Raw genomic sequence first — 22012 nt, forward strand, 5'->3', positions numbered from 1 at the left:
CATATATTTGTACTCAAGTTTATTTTTAGCAAGTGTTTAATAGAGACTTTTTTTAATTTTAGGTTATTCATTTTTGTTTTCTTAAATATTGACAAATACTGAATACAAAGTTTATATGTGGTATAAACTGTTCTAACATGATTGTGGGGAGAATCCTAGGCTACAATACAGTATCAAATCCATTCAGCAAAATTAAGTGCTATTAACTCTTTTACTACTGGCTCATTTGTGTTTAGATATTCAGCAGTCAATTAAATACTCTTATTATATTTTTGTAAGTAAATTATATAAGGAGTTACAAGTACTTGTGTCCACTTGTGTTTTAGAGAGCACGTACTGCGCCTACAGAACTTGTCCTGCAGGATCCCATGTAAGATGAAAATTACTGCAGATTTATCCGAAACTGACTATATGTAAGCTATATGACAACAAAACAGGCACTTATAACTGCTTATAGTCGGTATGATAGCTAGTTAAGTTAGTGAAGGTAGGTAATAATGTTGGAAATCCTTAAGTTTGTGATTAGTTTATTTATTTAATCAATCAATAAATCAGTCTACATTTTGAATCATGCAGGCCTCTGATTATTTCTGTAGGATGTCATCAATCCTGCAGCATATCCTGTTCTGTAGGATTTTCATTCTGTCTTGCAGGATTCCTGCATGATCCCTGCACAGTCCTTTAGGATTCCTATATTTTTTTTGTAAGCGTTTTATTCTAACTATCCCATAATGATCCCGGCACGAATGCTATTGCGGTCGTACTTTTTGGTCGCGCTCGAGCGCCGTAAGCGAAAATCCAAAGTACAGCGTGAATGTTTTTCTCTTCAGTCGCTGAAACTGACTGAAGTCCTGCAGAAGTGAACGAGAGTAAACGCGTTTGTTCCTCCAGACGCGCGCGAAGCAGGTAAGAGTAAAGAGTTAAAGTAAGAGTTTCACTGTGAGAGACTTACAGTCATTCTACCGATGTAAACAGACACAGCAGCTTCGAACGGATATTAAGATATTTCTGTTTTATATCTGCATGAAGGAAATGGCACACTGTATTCAGTTTTATCTTATTGCGGTAATGAAAGTGAGATTAACTATGACAGTATGGGGAGTTCACCCAAATATTAACCCGTGTGTGTTTGTGTCTGTCTGTCAGTCTCTCTCTCTCTCTCTCTCTCTCTCTCTCTCTCTCTGTGTGTGTGTGTGTTTGTCACTGGTCTCTCTCTCTCTCTCTCTTAAGCAACAGTGATTAGAGGATTAAAAAAAGAGGACAGGAAATGACATGGTTAATTTGTACATCATTGCAATGTTCAATCATTGTTTAAAGGTAGTGGAGGATCTTTCTGAATTTTAGATAAGACCCGCCCTCTCCACTTTTTGAATAAGTTTGATTGATTCACCAGAATGATTGACAATTAGGAGGACCAATAGTATAGGTGATCCACCCGGAAGTAAAAAATCCTCCGCTATACCGTTAATAAACACATTCACCTTTTTCCAAGTCTTCATTTGTCACTCTTTATATATATATATATATATATATATATATATATATATATATGTATGTATATATATATACAGCGGGGAAAATAAGTATTGAACACGTCATCATTTTTCACAGTAAATATATTTCCAAAGGTGCTACTGACATGAAATTTTCACCAGATGTTGGTAACAACCCAAGTAAGCCATACATACAAAGAAACAAACAAAAATAAGTTCAGAAATTAAGTTATGTGTAATAATGTGAAATGACACAGGGAAAAAGTATTGAACACATGAAGAAAGGGAGGCGCAAAAAGGCATGGAAAGCCAAGACAACTGCTGAAAACTTACAGTAATTAAAAAGCAATCCAGCCCCCTGTCAGTGGAAATTAATAACAGCTGGTTCAGTCCCAAATGATGGCCTACAAAAAGGTCTCATTGCCAAGGTGTCACACAAGACATCTCATGATGGGTAAAAGCAAAGAGCTGTCTCAAGACCTTCGCAACCTAATTGTTGCAAAACATAATGATGGCATTGGTTATAGGTGCCATTCTAAGCTTCTGAATGGTCCAGTGAGCACTTTTGGGGCCATAATACGGAAGTGGAAAGACAATAATTTCACCATAAATTTGCCTCGACCAGTGCTCCTCGCAAGATTTCTGATAGAGGAGTGAAAAGAATAATCTGGGTTCGGGCCAAATTACGAGCTCGGAGCCCTCCCCTCGGACAGCACACCAAATACGCGTAACCTTTACTCTATCTAATTAAATGTAAGTGTGAACTTGTGAAATGCCCGAAATCATAGGCAAATTGGTGTTTGTTCACGCGAGTGACAATCACGCAGTGTGAGTTATCAAGATCTGAGAGAATCACTGATGAGTCGCTGATGCCCGTGAGAACTCTGTGAGGAGTTATAGACCAGATATTACAATTATATCATTACTATTATATTGGTTGTGAAATGTAGTCTGCGGACCAGACTGAAGTTGTAACATAATGACACAATGACAAACATAAATGTGTACTGGAGCGTTTGCAAATCTGTTATCCAAATCCAATATAATATTACAGTATCAGCTGAGGGTGCTCTTGCTTGTGTTTGAGGGTGCTTAGCACACGTGTGTGTGTGTGTTTCCGCAGGTGTCCAGTGAGATGAGCAGGTATTATGTGGCGGTGGACGTGGGCACTGCCAGTGTGCGAGCGGCTCTGGTCACTCCGGACGGTCAGGTCAAGCACACAGCAGAGGAGCCCATTGTCATCTGGGAGCCGCGAGCGGAGCATTATGAGCAGTCGTCAGCTGATATCTGGAGCAAGTGCTGCCAGACCGTGAAGGTGAGGCGACCATCTGTCCGGCAGGCACATAAACTGTGCATCATCATTGTCTAGGACTCTGTTGGTGTTGTGTTGGTCAAACGGACTGTCTGCGTGTGTTTTCAGAGAGTGACTCAGGACATTGACGTGACGTGTGTTCGAGGGCTCGGGTTTGATGCCACCTGCTCACTGGTGGCTCTGGATCGGCACTTCCAGCCCGTGGCTGTCAATCACACAGGTGAGGCGCGTTCATCACTCGTCCGGAGAGCGTGAGCCGGCTCTCTGACCCACTGTTACTTGCAGGCGTCCGGGAGAGGAACGTGGTGATGTGGATGGACCACCGGGCCGCAGAACAAGCCGCTCGGATCACAGACACCAAACACAGAGTGCTTCAGGGGGTCGGCGGGGTGATGTCGCCCGAAATGCAGCCGCCCAAACTACTGTGGCTCAAAGAGGTGAGGAGCGCTGGGATCCTGAGGAAGAGCGAGAGGACTGTAAACACTTGTGTTTCAGACGCTTGTTTCTTCTTCTGCTGTTAGAATCTGCAGGAAACCTGTTGGAAAGAAGCGGCACATTTTTTTGACCTTCCAGACTTTCTGTCCTGGAAAGCTACAGGGTCCTTATGCAGGTGAGATGCAGGATCCGCACAGCTGATTCATAGACGACATTCATTCGGTGATAAAACACCTTTAGGGCCATAGATCTACAAAACCGCTGATGCAGCTCAATATATGTAGTTGACTATAGTCATATATATGAAATTACTTCTTTAAATCAGATCCATCACTTCGACCACTTTAGCCAAGTCAAAACTTTAAAGGGGAAATGAAGCAGTCAATCAAGTTTACATGATTTACAAGATGGATTTCCACTATAATCAACAATTATATAAGAAACATGACAAATGTAAACATATAAAAGAAAAAAGAAAAAACGTTATATCTTTCGCGGCCAGGGATTGTGCAGTATTCTAACATGACGTCACGGGGTTGGTTGGCTTTAATAAACCCGGCTGAATGTAGGAATATCCCGACATCAAACTGTCTACACCACGGTGTTTTGACCGCGAACAACTAACATTAGGTACAGTCATTATTAGCTAACAGCTGTAAGCATGAACTAGCTAATGCTAACTTAGTGTTTAGCTAACTTAGTGAAGTTTATTAGTACCAGACAAAAAGACGACGTCTAACGTTATATGTTAACAAACTGCACATGGAAACATTGTTCGCGATGTCTGCCATCATATTCCTGTCTCTTGTCAACACCATGTGACAAGATCACTGCATCACCATGGCGCGCACATTTACCATGCTGTGCCGGGAGGTAGACGTGTTGGAAGTGTCAATGCTTTCCCTGAAGGATGTCAGAGTGGAGACACTGGAGCATCAATAGCTGGTAAGTCAAGCTAGCTTTAACCGCCGCCGAATGTTGACAAGAGACAGGAATTTACCACATTTTTAATAATACTTGACTAAAAGACATCAATGTATATGCAGAAAAAAATATAATTACAACCCTTCATCTGAAATGATCTGTTTTTAAGGCGCGGCTCCTTTAAGGCTTGTTAGTAAACGCCCACTGTTGTGATTGACTAACTTCATTGCATGCGACTAATGATGCGTTCGAAGTCATGTCGGATATATAAATCATATTTATTAGCTGAATGCACATAAAGTCAGTGGGAAAATATGCTGGACGCAATAGATGCAGCATCTGTACTGAAAGTTAATGTGTTGAAATTAAATTAATAAATTGCATTTAAAAATGCGATAGTACTGTTCAATTATGATAGAATATGTAACGATTAAATTTACAGCACCTTCATAAATTTAATAAAAACATGAAAATGCAAAAAATTCATCAGGGAGTCTTCATCTGTCAGCAAAACTCTCCATTACACTGTGCCTCGTTTACAAAACAATCTGCAGTCAAATGTTCCGAACAAACATACGTTTGATATCCCCTTTAAAACGAGATATAAAGACGTTATCCACACAGCATGTCTTGCTCTACTGATGCAGGTCTCTCTGTACTCTGGTCTGTAAGTGGACGTATTCCCCTTCCGAAGGCTGGGACGACACCTTCTGGAGCGCCATCGGCCTGGAGGACCTGATGGAGAACAGCTACTGTAAAATCGGTGGGAGAGAGTAAAGCTCAGGTGTCTGTGTGTGTTCAGCCGGTCGTGTTGAATGATAGTGTGTGTGTGTGTGTGTGTGCGCAGGTGAGCAGACGTGTTGTCCTGGGACTCCTGTAGGACGAGGACTGACCGCAGAGGCGGCTGCAGATCTGGGCCTGAGACCGGGAACGGCTGTGGCCGCTTCACTCATAGACGCACACGCAGGAGGGTTAGGTACAATACGCCACGCCAGCTGAGTGCTAATGCAGCGCTCGCTCATCCACGGCTCTTTGAAATGAAGAGAAAACTGTGTCATAATGAGCGCGTTTACACTGCGTTAAATACGGTGTCACTCCACTTCTGTTTGAGTATTTGACCTTCGACAACCCGCTTCACTCCTAAATAGATCAGGTCTATATATATATATAATATTTGCATAATGTGAGCGTAACTAGTTGATGTGCGTCTTGTTCACAGATGTTGATGCTGTCAGCTGAACCTCAGAGAAACAGCAGGGCTGTAACAAGAATAAACAGGAACACTTTAATTTCCTCATAATATCCACTGCAGCATCAGCTCTTTCTCTCAGTGTCTGAAATGCTTAGATCAAGGATTCAGTCTCTCTAAACCCCGTCTCTCTGAGAGCTGCTCTGCTCTGATTGGTCAGATGGCCCAGTCTGCTGTGATTGGTCAGAAACCAAACCCTCATTATCATTTCTGAATCTCAGCTCTTGATACACAGTGATACGAACAGTAATGATGGCGTGGGTTTTACCGTATCAGGAAGTGAGACTGGAATTACTTACGACTCGTTTCGGTTCAGAATCACTTTCTTTTGGAGACAAAAACTCCATTTATCGGAACTTTGATCATTGAAACTCACATTCACAAACATCTGTATTACACACTACATTAAAGGAAATACCCTAAAAAGCATAATAGGGGCTTTTTAAACGCAATTGACACAGGAGGATAAAAAAAAAAAAATCCAAAATCCCCGCTGGAAAAAACAGTAATATGTCAACAAAATCGAACAAAAATTATGATCTGGCTTTATCCAGTGTTCCAATATATGCAAATGAGTGCATATTTAATTAGTGACTCATTTGCATATTGCAATACAAAAACAATTGTGTTATTGTACAGTGATTAATCAGCTGGGTAAGTATCGTGAGATCTGTGAGTTTAAATTTATGTAGTAGTGTGTTATAGTGTCAGTAATATTTTCTGTAATTTCATTGTCTTGCTGTAGGGGTCATCGGGGCCGATGTGAGGGGACACCAGCTGCCCTGTGAAGAGCAACCGGTCACGTCCCGTATGGCTGTCATATGTGGGACGTCCTCATGTCACATGGCTGTGAGCTTCAGTTCCTGTACGTGTGTGTGTGTTCAGAGAGTGTGACTGTTGATGTCAGCGTGTGTCTGTATCTCTCAGGTGAGCACACAGCCGCTGTTCGTCCCCGGGGTCTGGGGCCCGTATCTGTCCGCCATGCTGCCGGATCTGTGGCTTAATGAGGGAGGTCAGAGCGCCACAGGACGACTGGTGAGTCAATCACATCTATCGTTAATATGGAAGGAAATCCCAGAATGGACTGGACAAAATACATATAGATTTCTTTCAATACTGAAAGCATAGTTGCAAAACAAACCAGTCTTAGAGACCATTCACACAGAGCTTAAAAAGGCAAGATGCAGCGCAGTGGAATGGAAAAAGTGACTCAGTGACTCAATGCGCTGCAGCTGTTCTCACCGTCTCCCCTGCGTTCATCCAGCGAGCACATTTCAAAAGAGTTTTTTTTTTTTTTTAAAAGAGCAAGTTTGCGAAGTTGTTGCAAATGTCACACCACAAGTGTGGTACATGCAGTGCCCCTCTGCATCCCGCCGACCTTCACAGTGAGTGCGTTGCCTGTCTGGGGAAATCCCAAGTAGAAGCCGCGATCACCGAGACGAGCTGCTCTCACTGCGGGAGCATGTATCTCTCATCTCTCCGCTCACGGATCGCTTTCTTTTCAGCCAAAGGGCTGAGCGATTGGATGTAAATGAGCTCACGCCGGCTCAGATCCCACTTGCTTCATTTTCTCCACATAGAGAGATCTCACCGGTGCTGTTTACCCACACAGACCAGCGCCCCTCGTGTGAAGTGAGCGACCTTGTCTTGTTCGGCAACTCAGCAGCCAGCCAAGACAGTACCTGCGACCGCTCAGCCACAGCCAGTGTCTAAGCATCGACAGCACCCTCACCAGGCTTAGCGCTTTCCTTCTAAGCGCCAGGGACCCCGGCGAGAACTTTCCAAAGGATGCTAGGCCTGATGGGCTCCGCATCAGCAGTGCTACCACTGGGCTTGCTGCACATCACATGCTCCCACTGCAGCACTGGCTGAAACCCCAGGTCCCAGCTCACACCTGGTGATCAGGTCGCCTTCACGTCAAGGTGAACCACGTCTGCATCAGAGCCCTGGCCCCTTGGAAGGATCCCAGCTGTTACCGGTCTGGAGTAAGCATGGAGTTGGTTTCAAGGAGAAAGGTTGTCAGCACAGATGCCTCCAACACGGGTTGGGGAGCTCTGTGCGAGGGCAGACCGACTTCCGGCTCCTGGTCGAGTTCGGACAAGCGGCTGCATATAAACTGCCTGGAAATGCTGGCTGTTTTTCTGGTCCCCAAAACCTTCCTACCAGACCTAAATGGACATCATGTCTCAGTCCCGTCGGACAACATGGCGGTAGTATCCTACATAAACCAACAAGGTGGACTCAGGCTGAAGCCTCTGTACAGGCTAGCCAGACGTCTCCTCTTTTGGGCACAACGCAGCCTGCGCTCGCTGAGAGCGATGCATGTGCCGGAAGATTGTCTCGAGACAGCATGTCTGCTCCCTGATTCAGTGTGTCCCTGGGAGAATGGGCCCTCCACCCCCAGGTTCAAACAATTTGGAGTGTCTTTGGCAGGGCAGAGGTCGATCTCTTCACCTCTGAAGACAACTCTCACTGCCCAATATTCTTTGGCCCACGAATGGCCCAACCTTCCCCTTTATGCTTTTCGCCAGTCGCGCTCGCGCTCCTCCCTCAAGTCATCAACGGGATCATATTTTATTTCCAGGAACATTTTGCCAATTCCAAACCATATTAATCTTAATAACTACTATTAATTTTGTATTTAATCATGTATAAGTGATATATAATTGTTCATGAAGGCTGGAAATGAAAAATGTCTTATTTTCAGGTGTGCAGAATTATTAGGCAAGTTTTCTTTTACAGATAAAATAAGCCAAAAAAGAGATTTAACTAAGACTGAAAAGTCAAAAATTATTAAATCCCCATGAGAAGAATGCAATACTAATGCAATACTAGAGATTGCAGTTAAGGCATGACCATTGGACAGTGAAATCCTCATTGGGTCAGCAGGGTCAGACAAAAACAGGTGGAGAAGAAAAAACACATGTTAACTGCAAAAGAATGAAGAATTAAGGTGAAGAATTAAGTGTGAAACCATCAGGAACCCTTTAGTCTCCAGCGCCACCATTTTCCAGAACTGCAACCTACCTGGAGTCTCCAGAAGAGCAAGGTGTTAGGGTCTCAGAGACTTGGGTTAGGCAAATAATCCTAAAAAATGACCCCCCTCTTAATAAGAATCACAAGCCTAAGTGTTGTGAAATACATAAAGACTGTTTTTTTATAGGCTTTATAGACAGACAGATTGAGAGTGACTCTTGAAGGACCAGCACCACATCCTCTTCTACCACTGTTTGAAGAATTCATCTTCCAGAATACGTTTTAATAAGTTTTGTAAGTTTATTTTTAGTCCATCTCCTACCCTGAAGTCCGTTTTGCAGAGATGGACTAAAAATTAACTCACAAAACTTATTAAAATGTATTCTGGAAGATGAATTCTTCAAATAGTGGTAGAAGAGGATGTGGTGCTGGTCACTCTCAATCTGTCTGTCTATAAAGCCTATAAAAAAAACAGTCTTCATGTATTTTATTACACTTCAGCTTGTGATTCTTATTAAGTGGGGGTCATTTTTTAGGATTCTTTGCCTAACCCAAGTCTCTGAGACCCTAACACCTTGCTCTTCTGGAGACTTCAGGTAGGTTGCAGTTCTGGAAAATGGTGGCGCTGGAGACTAAAGGGTTCCTGATGGTTTCACACTTAATTCTTCACCTTAATTCTTAATTCTTTTGCAGTTAACATGTGTCTTTTCTTCTCCACCTGTTTTTGTCTGACCCTGCTGACCCAATGAGGATTTCACTGTCCAATGGTCATGCCTTAACTGCAATCTCTAGTATTGCATTAGTATTGCATTCTTCTCATGGGGATTTAATAATTTTTGACTTTTCAGTCTTAGTTAAATCTCTTTTTTGGCTTATTTTATCTGAAAAAGAAAACTTGCCTAATAATTCTGCACACCTGAAAATAAGGCATTTTTCATTTCCAGCCTTCATGAACAATTATATATCACTTATAAATGATTAAATACAAAATTAATAGTAGTTATTAAGATTAATATGGTTTGGAATTGGCAAAATGTTCCTGGGAATAAAATATGATCAGAAAATCAACGTGCCTAATAATTCTGCACGGCCTGTATATATGAGTCCAGAGCCCCATCCACGAGACGCCTCCACATACTTAAGTTGTCTGTCTTCTCCAAATGGTGCTCAGCACGGAGCCAAGACCCTACTTCATGTGAAGTACCGCTGGTATTTTCCTTCCTACAAGAGCTGCTGAATGCGGGTCGTACCCCCTCCACGCTCAGTCTATGTGGTGGCCATAGCAGCGTTCCATGCTCCTGTGGCCGGCCAGTCACTGGGTAGAAGCAATTTGATTGTTCACTTCCTGAAGTTGGCAAGGAGGCTCAACCTGCCTCGCCCCCTCACAACATATTCCTGAGATCTATCAGTCCTGTTACAGTCCTCAGGGCCCTCAAGGGGCCCCCATTTTAGGCGCTACAGTCGGCCAAATTAAGGGCACTTTCGCTCAAGACCGCACTTGCTAGCCTTAGTATCGGTCAAGCAAGTGGGCGACTTACAAGCACTCTTCGTCAGCGTTTTATGTCTTGAGTTTGGGCCTAACGACTCTAAGGTCGTCCTCAAGCCAAGGCACGGCTATATGCCAAAAGTGCTCTCGACCCCGTTCAGAGCACAAGTTATTTCTCTCTCTGCACTTACCCCTTCGAGTGACAACTTCACTTAGTCCCTGTGAGGGCCCTAAGAGTGTATATAGAGCGCTCCGCCCAGTTTAGACAGTTGGAGCAGCTTATTGTTTGCTTCGGTGACAAAGATTGTCCCGCGATGGACGCCATCGCTTTAGCCTACGCCTCGACGGGCCTCCAATGCCTCATCGGTGTCAGAGCACACCACCAGAGGCATGGCCTCTTCCTGGGCGTGGTCCAGTGGTGTGTCTATCTGTGTGGTGGTACCTCTGAAAGAGCTCGACCCACCATTACCTCACTGCTGGCTCCGACTACTGTCCGAGCCCCTTTTGATCGGGCGCTATATTGCCCTCTTAGCCCTACTGCCGTCTGGGCCCTTGTCCAAGCATCCCAGGCTAGAGCTGTAGAACATGTCGTTCTGCTTTAACATAGCATGGCGTGATTGGACTAAGAAATAAAGCAAACAATTCAGTCAAACATACAAAGTCAGCGCTCTAGTCTAACAATGTTTAAGTCAGCAGGACTCATCAGTGGCATCTGGTCCCTGAAAAAAAACAAACAAAAAAAAACCTGTGAACATACTGATATCAAGAGAAACTATAGTTTATAGTTTATAGGGCTGCATGATCTTGGGAATAAATTTGAGATTTTTCTGGTTAAAATTGCTATTTAAAAATTACAACATAGGCTATATATAATGAACACCAGGTTTGTTGTGCCTTGTAGGCATATACTTGTATGCCTGCATATAATAATAACAACAATAGCCTATAGCAGACGGCCTATAAATGGTTAAAAAGGAACTTCAGTACACTACACTAGAGAAAAAAGATATGGATTATCATGTTACTTTAAATGTTTCCATTCGTTATGACGTTATGAAATGAGATTGGAGTAAAAACATGAAGCCTAATGTTTCAAACTCACAGCGCGAGTGACCTAAACTCACAGTGCATGCAGAGAACATTAACTGAAGCGATCGAGCCGCTCCAAACTATGAAACATTGTTACCACATTATACATATCTATGTTTGAGCAGATATCCACAAACACTGTATTTAACAGTAAACACGGTTCTAAACATTATAATATTCACCATATTCGAGTAAACACTCATACTAGCCTAGGCTACTTTTATATCATGCTATGTTTTATTATCGAACATAAAATATCCTTGTGTCGTACATGTATATAAATTTCGCATTGAAAGGTTGCCTGCCTGTCTATAGTTCATATTTCATCATGTTTCCGTCAATTTCATACATTTTAGTCTAGCAACAGTTCAACTACAATGTGAAGTTTATGCAACAAAAACACTAACTAATATAATTCAGAATACTTTTCTTGCCTTAAAATCTTTCTTGTCTTCAAATCACGTTCTTCTCCTTCTGAGGTAAATCCAATGTAAGCTCACAGCGTGTCTTCCAAACTCGACGAAAAGCAGAGGAATGATGAAGTTTGGTGCTTTGTTTTTGAGGTAATGGGGGCGTCGCATTCCTTCACGTGGAGAGTAGCATGTTAATCTCTTTTGCGCTCAAGGGTGTGGACACATTAAATCTAATGAGCAAGCACTCGAAAAACTGGACATCTTGTAGGTTTCATACAAATTACTTAAACAGAGAATATTTGTTTTCGTTTTGAATTTGATCATTTAAAAGTACACACTTAAATGTATATAAAGATATATTGCTCATATATGTGTGACAAGTATTCGCTGAGTTTTGTTTCAGTTTATAGACATGCTCAAGAAAAAAAGTTCACCGCGACGGAGAGGCAGAAAGCACACCCTGTTTATTTTCTTTAATTTGCAAAAGCACAATGTTTTGATTTGATTGTAAGTGGACACATCTCACAGATTCTTTTTTCATATTTCTTTTTTCTGTATGACCATAAATGACGGAGTAATTTAAGTCTATTGTGCTACTATGTGAAGAAAATCCAGCAAAACGCGCCGGCGCATTTGCCGACCCCAGAGGGTTAATTGGTTAGTTTAGTTGATTGGTTGATTAGTTGGTTGGTTGTTTTCTTGGTTGATTGGTTTGTTGGTGGATTGGTCGGTTTTTTACTTGGTTGGTTGGTTGATTGATTGATTGATTGATTGATTGATTGATTGATTGATTTTATTGGTTAGTTTTGTTGATTGGTTGATTAGTTGGTTGGTTGTTTTCTTGGTTGTTTGTTTGGTTATTTGGTTGATTGATTGATTTATTGATTTTATTGGTTAGTTTTGTTGATTGGTTGATTAGTTGGTTGGTTGTTTTCTTGGTTTGGTTGATTGGTTGGTTGTTTTCTTGGTTGGTTGGTTGGTTGATTGATTGATTGTTTTTATTGGTTAGTTTAGTTGATTGGTTGGTTGTTTTCTTGGTTGATTGGTTGGTTGGTTAATTGGTTTGTTGGTGGATTGGTCGGTTTTTTGGTTGATTGGTTGTTTTCTTGGTTGATTGATTGATTGATTGATTGTTTTTATTGGTTAGTTTAGTTGATTGTTTGGTTGTTTGGTTGGTTGGTTGATTGGTTAGTTGGTGGATTGGTCGGTTTTTTGGTTGATTGGTTGTTTTCTTGGTTGTTTGGTTGATTGATTGATTGATTGTTTTTATTGGTTAGTTTAGTTGATTGATTAGTTGGTTGGTTGTTTTCTTGGTTTGGTTGATTGTTTTCTTGGTTGTTTGGTTGGTTGGTTGGTGGATTGGTCGGTTTTTTACTTGGTTGATTTGGTGATTGATTAATTGTTTTTATTGGTTAGTTTAGTTTTTAGTTTTAGTTTTCTTGGTTGATTGGTTTGTTGGTGGATTGGTCGGTTTTTTACTTGGTTGGTTGATTGATTGATTGATTGATTGATTTGATTTTATTGGTTAGTTTTGTTGATTGGTTGATTAGTTGGTTGGTTGTTTTCTTGGTTGTTTGTTTGGTTATTTGGTTGATTGATTGATTTATTGATTTTATTGGTTAGTTTTGTTGATTGGTTGATTAGTTGGTTGGTTGTTTTCTTGGTTTGGTTGATTGGTTGGTTGTTTTCTTGGTTGTTTGGTTGGTTGGTTGATTGATTGATTGTTTTTATTGGTTAGTTTAGTTGATTGGTTGGTTGTTTTCTTGGTTGATTGGTTGGTTGGTTGATTGGTTTGTTGGTGGATTGGTCGGTTTTTTGGTTGATTGGTTGTTTTCTTGGTTGTTTGGTTGATTGATTGATTGATTGTTTTTATTGGTTAGTTTAGTTGATTGGTTGGTTGTTTGGTTGGTTGGTTGATTGGTTAGTTGGTGGATTGGTCGGTTTTTTGGTTGATTGGTTGTTTTCTTGGTTGTTTGGTTGATTGATTGATTGATTGATTGTTTTTATTGGTTAGTTTAGTTGATTGATTAGTTGGTTGGTTGTTTTCTTGGTTTGGTTGATTGTTTTCTTGGTTGTTTGGTTGGTTGGTTGGTGGATTGGTCGGTTTTTTACTTGGTTGATTTGGTGATTGATTAATTGTTTTTATTGGTTAGTTTAGTTTTTAGTTTTAGTTTTCTTGGTTGATTGGTTTGTTGGTGGATTGGTCGGTTTTTTACTTGGTTGGTTGATTGATTGATTGATTTGATTTTATTGGTTAGTTTTGTTGATTGGTTGATTAGTTGGTTGGTTGTTTTCTTGGTTGTTTGTTTGGTTATTTGGTTGATTGATTGATTTATTGATTTTATTGGTTAGTTTTGTTGATTGGTTGATTAGTTGGTTGGTTGTTTTCTTGGTTTGGTTGATTGGTTGGTTGTTTTCTTGGTTGTTTGGTTGGTTGGTTGATTGATTGATTGTTTTTATTGGTTAGTTTAGTTGATTGGTTGGTTGTTTTCTTGGTTGATTGGTTGGTTGGTTGATTGGTTTGTTGGTGGATTGGTCGGTTTTTTGGTTGATTGGTTGTTTTCTTGGTTCTTTGGTTGATTGATTGATTGATTGATTGATTGTTTTTATTGGTTAGTTTAGTTGATTGGTTGGTTGTTTTCTTGGTTGTTTGGTTGGTTGGTTGGTTGGTTGGTTAGTTGATTGGTTTGTTGGTGGATTGGTCGGTTTTTTGGTTGTTTTCTTGGTTGTTTGGTTGATTGATTGATTGATTGTTTTTATTGGTTAGTTTAGTTGATTGGTTGGTTGGTTGTTTTCTTGTTGTTTGGTTTATTGGTTGGTTGGTTGGTTGGTAGTTTGGTTCCAGACAGTCATCACTGTAGTACAGGACATTGTGACAAACATTACAATAAACACGTTATATATACGGATAATTTACGTGGAAATATATGAATATCTTAATTAGAGCGTTGTCATGTGCTTTCAGGTGGACCATGTGGTGAACGGACACGCCGCTTCCAGGCAGCTGAAAGAGCAGGCGGAGAAGAGGTGAGCGTCAGTCGCTCTGATGCGTCTCTCTGATCTCACTCGGTCTGATCGCTGGGCTTTTCTCTGCAGTGGGAAACACGTTTACTCCTGCCTGAACCTCCATCTGGAGCACATGTCTGGAGACGCAGCACAGCTGGAGCAGCTGACGGCCGGCCTGCACATCTGGCCTGATTTCCATGGCAACCGCTCTCCTCTGGCCGACCAGACGTCACGGGGCTCGGTGAGGAACGCTGTGCTTGTTACAGTGCTGATGAAAATATATAATATAATATTATATAAAAACATAAGATTTAAATTTATAGTTTATACTTTACATTTTAGTATTTGTACATTATGTTCCAGTTTTAATTGTACTGCTTTTAATTTTTGATTTATTTTGATTTAATTTAGATTTATTATTAAAAACTTGATAACTAGACGTACATTTTCTGCAGAATATTTGAGTGGCGCTTGCTGTGGCAAAATTTGGCACCAAGCAGTTGCTTGGATGTTGTGGGTGGTTGCTAGGGTGGTGCTAGACAGTTTCTAGGGTAGTAAGTGTAGTTGGTAGGCAGTTGCTAGGGTGTTGCTAGAATGAGAATATTGAGAATGAACTCCAAATGAACATTTGAACATTTATAGTAATGACATCTTTTTTAATTATATTTTGGGCTTTTTTTGCTTTATTTGAGAGGACAGAAATGTGGATTTAAGAGGGACATTTGCTTAATGTCATGAAAACAATGTTAATGGCCCTAGAAAGTACTTTTTTCTTTACGTTCTAGAAAGAAAGATTTTTACGTTGAATATAATTTCTTATTTTAAACCATTAAGAAAAAAAGACACATAAGATAGCTTTTATAACTAATGTTTGCAGTGGTGGAGAGTTGTTTGATGATGTCACTGCTGGTTTGTGCAGGTTGTGGGACTCACTTTATCACAGTCGCTGGATGATTTAGCTCTGCTGTATCTAGCAACTCTTCAGGCCATCGCTGTAAGACACACACACTCTCACTCACTCACACACACACACTCTCTAACTAAGTGTTCAGTATTACAGTGTTAATGTGTGTCTCTGTTGTATGAAGCTCGGCACCAGACACATCATAGAAGCCATGAGAGAGGCAGGATATGACATCACAACCCTCTTCCTGTGTGGGGGGCTGAGCAAGAACGCTCTGTTCGTACAGACACACGCCAACACCACGGGTCAGTACTCACTCACACAGACACACACACACACACACACACTCACTCATGTATCTCACATGACATGACCAACACCACGGGTCATTGCGCTTCATCTGTGTGTCACATGACTGTATACACTGACGTCACATGGCTGTGACATCATCACATGACTATCAGTCCGTCAGCGTTGTGTTTGTTTGTTTGTTTGTGGTTAGTTAGTGGATGATGTAGGGAAGGTCAAGGGTCATGAAACCCCCTGTTAAAACCTTAAAGATTTCCACAAAACAATTCATGAGCACATGCAACATAATCAACACATACAGTGAGGAAAATAAGTATTTGAACACCCTGCTATTTTGCAAGTTCTCCCACTTGGAAATCATGGAGGGGTCTGAAATTGTCATCGTAGGTGCATGTCCACTGTGAGAGACATCATCTAAAAAAAAAAATCCAGAAATCACAATGTATGATTTTTTAACTATTTATTTGTATGATACAGCTGCAAATAAGTATTTGAACACCTGTCTATCAGCTAGAATTCTGACCCTCAAAGACCTGTTAGTCTGCCTTTAAAATGTCCACCTCCACTCCATTTATTATCCTAAATTAGATGCACCTGTTTGAGGTCGTTAGCTGCATAAAGACACCTGTCCACCCCATACAATCAGTAAGAATCCAACTACTAACATGGCCAAGACCAAAGAGCTGTCCAAAGACACTAGAGACAAAATTGTACACCTCCACAAGGCTGGAAAGGGCTACGGGGAAATTGCCAAGCAGCTTGGTGAAAAAAGGTCCACTGTTGGAGCAATCATTAGAAAATGGAAGAAGCTAAACATGACTGTCAATCTCCCTCGGACTGGGGCTCCATGCAAGATCTCACCTCGTGGGGTCTCAATGATCCTAAGAAAGGTGAGAAATCAGCCCAGAACTACACGGGAGGAGCCGGTCAATGACCTGAAAAGAGCTGGGACCACCGTTTCCAAGGTTACTGTTGGTAATACACCAACGTCATGGTTTGAAATCATGCATGGCACGGAAGGTTCCCCTGCTTAAACCAGCACATGTCAAGGCCCGTCTTAAGTTTGCCAATGACCATTTGGATGATCCAGAGGAGTCATGGGAGAAAGTCATGTGGTCAGATGAGACCAAAATAGAACTTTTTGGTCATAATTCCACTAAACGTGTTTGGAGGAAGAAGAATGATGAGTACCATCCCAAGAACACCATCCCTACTGTGAAGCATGGGGGTGGTAGCATCATGCTTTGGGGGTGTTTTTCTGCACATGGGACAGGGCGACTGCACTGTATTAAGGAGAGGATGACCGGGGCCATGTATTGCGAGATTTTGGGGAACAACCTCCTTCCCTCAGTTAGAGCATTGAAGATGGGTCGAGGCTGGGTCTTCCAACATGACAATGACCCGAAGCACACAGCCAGGATAACCAAGGAGTGGCTCTGTAAGAAGCATATCAAGGTTCTGGCGTGGCCTAGCCAGTCTCCAGACCTAAACCCAATAGAGAATCTTTGGAGGGAGCTCAAACTCCGTGTTTCTCAGCGACAGCCCAGAAACCTGACTGATCTAGAGAAGATCTGTGTGGAGGAGTGGGCCAAAATCCCTCCTGCAGTGTGTGCAAACCTGGTGAAAAACTACAGGAAACGTTTGACCTCTGTAATTGCAAACAAAGGCTACTGTACCAAATATTAACATTGATTTTCTCAGGTGTTCAAATACTTATTTGCAGCTGTATCATACAAATAAATAGTTAAAAAATCATACATTGTGATTTCTGGATTTTTTTTTTTTAGATTATGTCTCTCACAGTGGACATGCACCTACGATGACAATTTCAGACCCCTCCATGATTTCTAAGTGGGAGAACTTGCAAAATAGCAGGGTGTTCAAATACTTATTTTCCTCACTGTATTTTATACATGGTTTCTAAGCTCACGTAAATGTAACAGCTGTAATTTAATGCACAAATAAGTGCTTGTCTTTTATGAAGTGACACACACACCGTGTTCCGATCTCAGGAAATGTTCATGATGATTTGATGTGAATCTCTACAGCTGTGAGATCATGAGCAGAACTGACTCCATACATCCACTCAAATCACATTTAATGATGAAGATCCTGCAGCGTCTCACACACCTGAAGGATGTGTGTGTGTGTGTGTTTCAGGGCTGCCGGTGGTCCTGTCGGCCGAGCCAGAGGCCGTTCTGCTGGGAGCCGCTGTGATCGGAGCCTGTGCTTCATCTGACTGTGGCTCCATACAGGTACCACACACACACACACACACACACACACACACACACACACACACACACACACACACACAGAGAGACCCTGAGGAACACTCTGTCTCTCTTCTCAGGAAGCAATGATGAAGATGAGCAGAATCGGGCATGTCGTCAGACCAAACTCTGCTCTAGAAAGGTGCCATTCAATGATGTTTCTCGTAATAAAGCATTAAAGGTGCCCTAGAATTTGAAATTGAATTTATCTTGGCATAGTTAAATAAGAAGAGTTCAGTACATGGACATGACATACAGTGAGTCTCAAACACCATTGTTTTTTCCTTCTTATTTAAATCTCGTTTTTGAAAAACACCCCTGAAAAATAGGCGAATCTCCACATAACACCGATTTTAATTAGTGCTGCTGTCGGAAAACGGGTCGGATGTGGTTTGAAGCACTGCGGGTACGGGCGGGTGCGGATTTACAAAATCGGACCCGTGCAGGACTCTGATGTACGGTTGAACGCCTAATCTCTCCATTGTCACGCTGGACATCAGGGACCTTTTTGCTGTCACTCTGAGCTACTGTTATGAGCCCGCAGTGAAACAGCCAATCAGAGCAGAACTCCTCATTACTATTCATGACCCTTTCAAATAAGGTAAAAACAGACCATTTCATTCTAGGGCCAATTTCTAGGGTTGAAAATGGACCTGTAAAACCATATCTGGACATTTTAAATGCCCTTAAATAAGCCATACCCTCTATGTAGATATCAGAGACAAAATTAAAATATTATTTCAACACATTCTAGGGCACCTTTAATCCACATGTAGAAGAGATTTAATACAGTCTTAGATCAGGATTCATGTCTCCTGTTTGAGTAATGAAAGGTTATTGGTCTCTGTGAAGCTTTTACAGAAGGAAGTACGCTGTGTTTCTGCGCCTTTATGATCATCAGAAGGAGTGTGTGGCGCTGATGGAGGATGATGGAGTTTGACACACAGATGGCCAGATTAAACACTAGAAGAGACTGCTTCAAATGACCAAAAACACAAGATTTTTATTCATCTTAACATTATACACTCACCTAAAGGATTATTAGGAACACCTGTTCAATTTCTCATTAATGCAATTATCTAATCAACCAATCACATGACAGTTGCTTCAATGCATTTAGGGGTGTGGTCCTGGTCAAGACAATCTCCTGAACTCCAAACTGAATGTCAGAATGGGAAAGAAAGGTGATTTAAGCAATTTTGAGCGTGGCATGGTTGTTGGTGCCAGACGGGCCGGTCTGAGTATTTCACAATCTGCTCAGTTACTGGGATTTTCACGCACAACCATTTCTAGGGTTTACAAAGAATGGTGTGAAAAGGGAAAAACATCCAGTATGCGGCAGTCCTGTGGGCGAAAATGCCTTGTTGATGCTAGAGGTCAGAGGAGAATGGGCCGACTGATTCAAGCTGATAGAAGAGCAACTTTGACTGAAATAACCACTCGTTACAACCAAGGTATGCAGCAAAGCATTTGTGAAGCCACAACACGCACAACCTTGAGGTGGATGGGCTACAACAGCCGAAGACCCCACCGGGTACCACTCATCTCCACTACAAATAGGAAAAAGAGGCTACAATTTGCACGAGCTCACCAAAATTGGACAGTTGAAGACTGGAAAAATGTTGCCTGGTCTGAGGCCTCGATTTCTGTTGAGACATTCAGATGGTAGAGTCAGAATTTGGCGTAAACAGAATGAGAACATGGATCCATCATGCCTTGTTACCACTGTGCAGGCTGGTGGTGGTGGTGTAATGGTGTGGGGGATGTTTTCTTGAAACACTTTAGGCCCCTTAGTGCCAATTGGGCATCGTTTAAATGCCACGGCCTACCTGAGCATTGTTTCTGACCATGTCCATCCCTTTATGACCACCACGTACCCATCCTCTGATGGCTACATCCAGCAGGATAATGCACCATGTCACAAAGCTCGAATCATTTCAAATTGGATTCTTGAACATGACAATGAGTTCACTGTACTAAAATGGCCCCCACAGTCACCAGATCTCAACCCAATAGAGCATCTTTGGGATGTGGTGGAACGGGAGCTTCGTGCCCTGGATGTGCATCCCACAAATCTCCATCAACTGCAAGATGCTATCCTATCAATATGGGCCAACATTTCTAAAGAATGCTTTCAGCACCTTGTTGAATCAATGCCACGTAGAATTAAGGCAGTTCTGAAGGCGAAAGGGGGTCAAACACAGTATTAGTATGGTGTTCCTAATAATCCTTTAGACAAGTGTAAGTGTTCAGCCTTTTACACAAATGTAGCAGGAGTGAGGAAAATATCACCAGATAAAACCACTTTATAAACAAGTGTTTGACCATAACTGGAATCAGTGGTGAAATATGCATTTCAGAGCAATAAAAGGCTTTTAAAATTTTACAAGATTTATTCTTTTGTGTGTGTGTGTGAGAGAGAGAGAGAGAGAGAGAGAGAGAGAGAGAGAGAGAGAGAGAGAGAGAGACAGACGGAAGGACCAAAAAGGGCAACAAAAAAAAAGTTCCTTGTTTTTGTTTTTCTTTTTATCCTTTCTTTCCTTGGCATTCTATGAAAAGACTTTGATACAATAAGAATGCATAACACATCAAACAAACATAGGGAAATGATAATATTACTAAATAGTATTTACTTAACCAAACAAAACGGTGAGAATCAAGTTTTAATTTTCAAGAATCATTTTGTTGATGTTGTAAATTTTATGTATTATATGCATGAAAGTGTTAGCTATCATGAAATCAGTAACGCTTTACAATAAGGTTTCATTAGTTACATTTGTTAACATAATAATGAACTGCACTTCTACAGCATTTATTAATCTTAGTTAATATTAATTTCAGCATTTACTTTAACATTATTAAAATCAAAAGTTGTATTTGTTAACATTAGTTAATGCACTGACTGTGACACAACATGAACAAATACTTGAATAATAAACAAATTAACCTTATTGTAAAGTGCTACTATGAAATCAAAGATATAAATTCCTTACAATTTAGAGTTGGACATGGATTTAAGGCGTGTCTCAGCGCCGTTACTAGAATAAGCCACACCCACTCATTAACATAGAATTTGCATGCAGGTTGTCTTTGAAAATGAAAACGAAAATGAAAACTGTGAAATAAAAGAGGAATTAAAATGAAAACGAAAATTTACATTTGTATTTGAATTGTGTCACTATTATTGCGTGAGCGTTACTAAAGAGCATTGTAAAAACTGTATTTGTAGTTTCTTTTTCACGTTTGGCTTTTCATTTTAATATTGGCAGTCTTGCCTCGAGACTGTAGTGAAAATGAAATGTGAAATCACCAATTGCATTTTATTTTTCAATTTGACAGGGATAATGCTGTGAAAATGAAATCATTTAATTTCATTCTCAATTTTGTCACATATTTTGCATACAGTTTTCTGTAATGAAATCGTTAATCTGGTTTTAATTTTAATTTTAATCATTTTATTTATTTATTTAAATTTGGCAGAAAATGCCTTCCATAGTTGTCAACGTGTATTATTTAAACTGAATGCGATAATGCACACATGCAAATATGTTAGCTAAATGTATGTTAATTTATTTCAATAAAAAACAAACAAACAAAACTATGAACTCTGTTTATACTCCACTGTTTAAATCTGCATAAACCATCCATCTAAGCCACAGCTAACAAAGACTGTACCGCTAATAGTTCGACAGACGCTGTCAAGCCGCTAGTTCGAAAGTGGCAGTTTTGACTGAGCTTCTGGCTGTTTCTATCCAGAATATTAGTATTTTTATTCAGAATAGAAATAATGCTTGTGACTGTGAGGGGTGAGAGAGAGAGAGAGAGAGAGAGAGAGAGAGAAACATAAGTGTCACTTGGAACTCATTTATAGAGTTATTTTTATTAAAAAATATATGTTGATAATTATTAAACACTTCAGTGCCCTCTGAAGGCATCATTTTAGGTAGTTTGATATAAGTGATGTAATTTTTTTCCTACTCTTTAATCCAATAAAAAAGTTTAAGGTACAGGAGCACCCCATCCCCCATGACCACAATTATTTTACATTTCGACCTCTGTATACACATAAGTAATCCTGTCATACAGTTTTTTACATTTAAAAAATATATTTAGATACAAATGAGACAAATAATTACATAATAA

General features: G+C 40.8%; 1 protein-coding gene across 1 annotated transcript; it reads left to right on the plus strand.

Annotated features, from left to right (window-relative positions):
* The first annotated feature begins 630 nt into the window (after nt 1-630).
* On the plus strand, nt 631-20258 carry fggy (FGGY carbohydrate kinase domain containing). Its single transcript, XM_084127608.1, has 16 exons — nt 631-906; nt 2617-2808; nt 2914-3025; nt 3091-3242; nt 3327-3415; nt 4812-4927; nt 5012-5140; nt 6159-6262; nt 6341-6448; nt 14343-14404; nt 14474-14624; nt 15303-15377; nt 15472-15592; nt 17757-17851; nt 17950-18011; nt 18722-20258. Exons 2-16 carry the CDS (start codon nt 2629-2631, stop codon nt 18807-18809), a joined length of 1644 nt encoding a protein of 547 aa, XP_083983734.1. The 5' UTR covers nt 631-906; nt 2617-2628; the 3' UTR covers nt 18810-20258.
* Nucleotides 20259-22012: the final 1754 nt, after the last annotated feature.

The sequence above is a fragment of the Abramis brama genome (assembly GCF_963993115.1).
Source record: "Abramis brama genome assembly, chromosome: 10".
Classification (NCBI taxonomy): Eukaryota; Metazoa; Chordata; class Actinopteri; order Cypriniformes; family Leuciscidae; genus Abramis; species Abramis brama.

What these genes read in the sequence shown, in the direction of transcription:
- fggy (XM_084127608.1), top strand. Translation starts at nt 2,629, where the DNA reads ATGAGCAGGTATTATGTGGCGGTGGACGTGGGCACTGCCAGTGTGCGA. An exon ending in GCTACAGGGTCCTTATGCAG is followed by an intron (nt 3,416 to 4,811) that starts GTGAGATGCAGG and finishes CTACTGATGCAG; the next exon opens with GTCTCTCTGTACTCTGGTCT. An exon ending in AGAGCGCCACAGGACGACTG is followed by an intron (nt 6,449 to 14,342) that starts GTGAGTCAATCA and finishes ATGTGCTTTCAG; the next exon opens with GTGGACCATGTGGTGAACGG.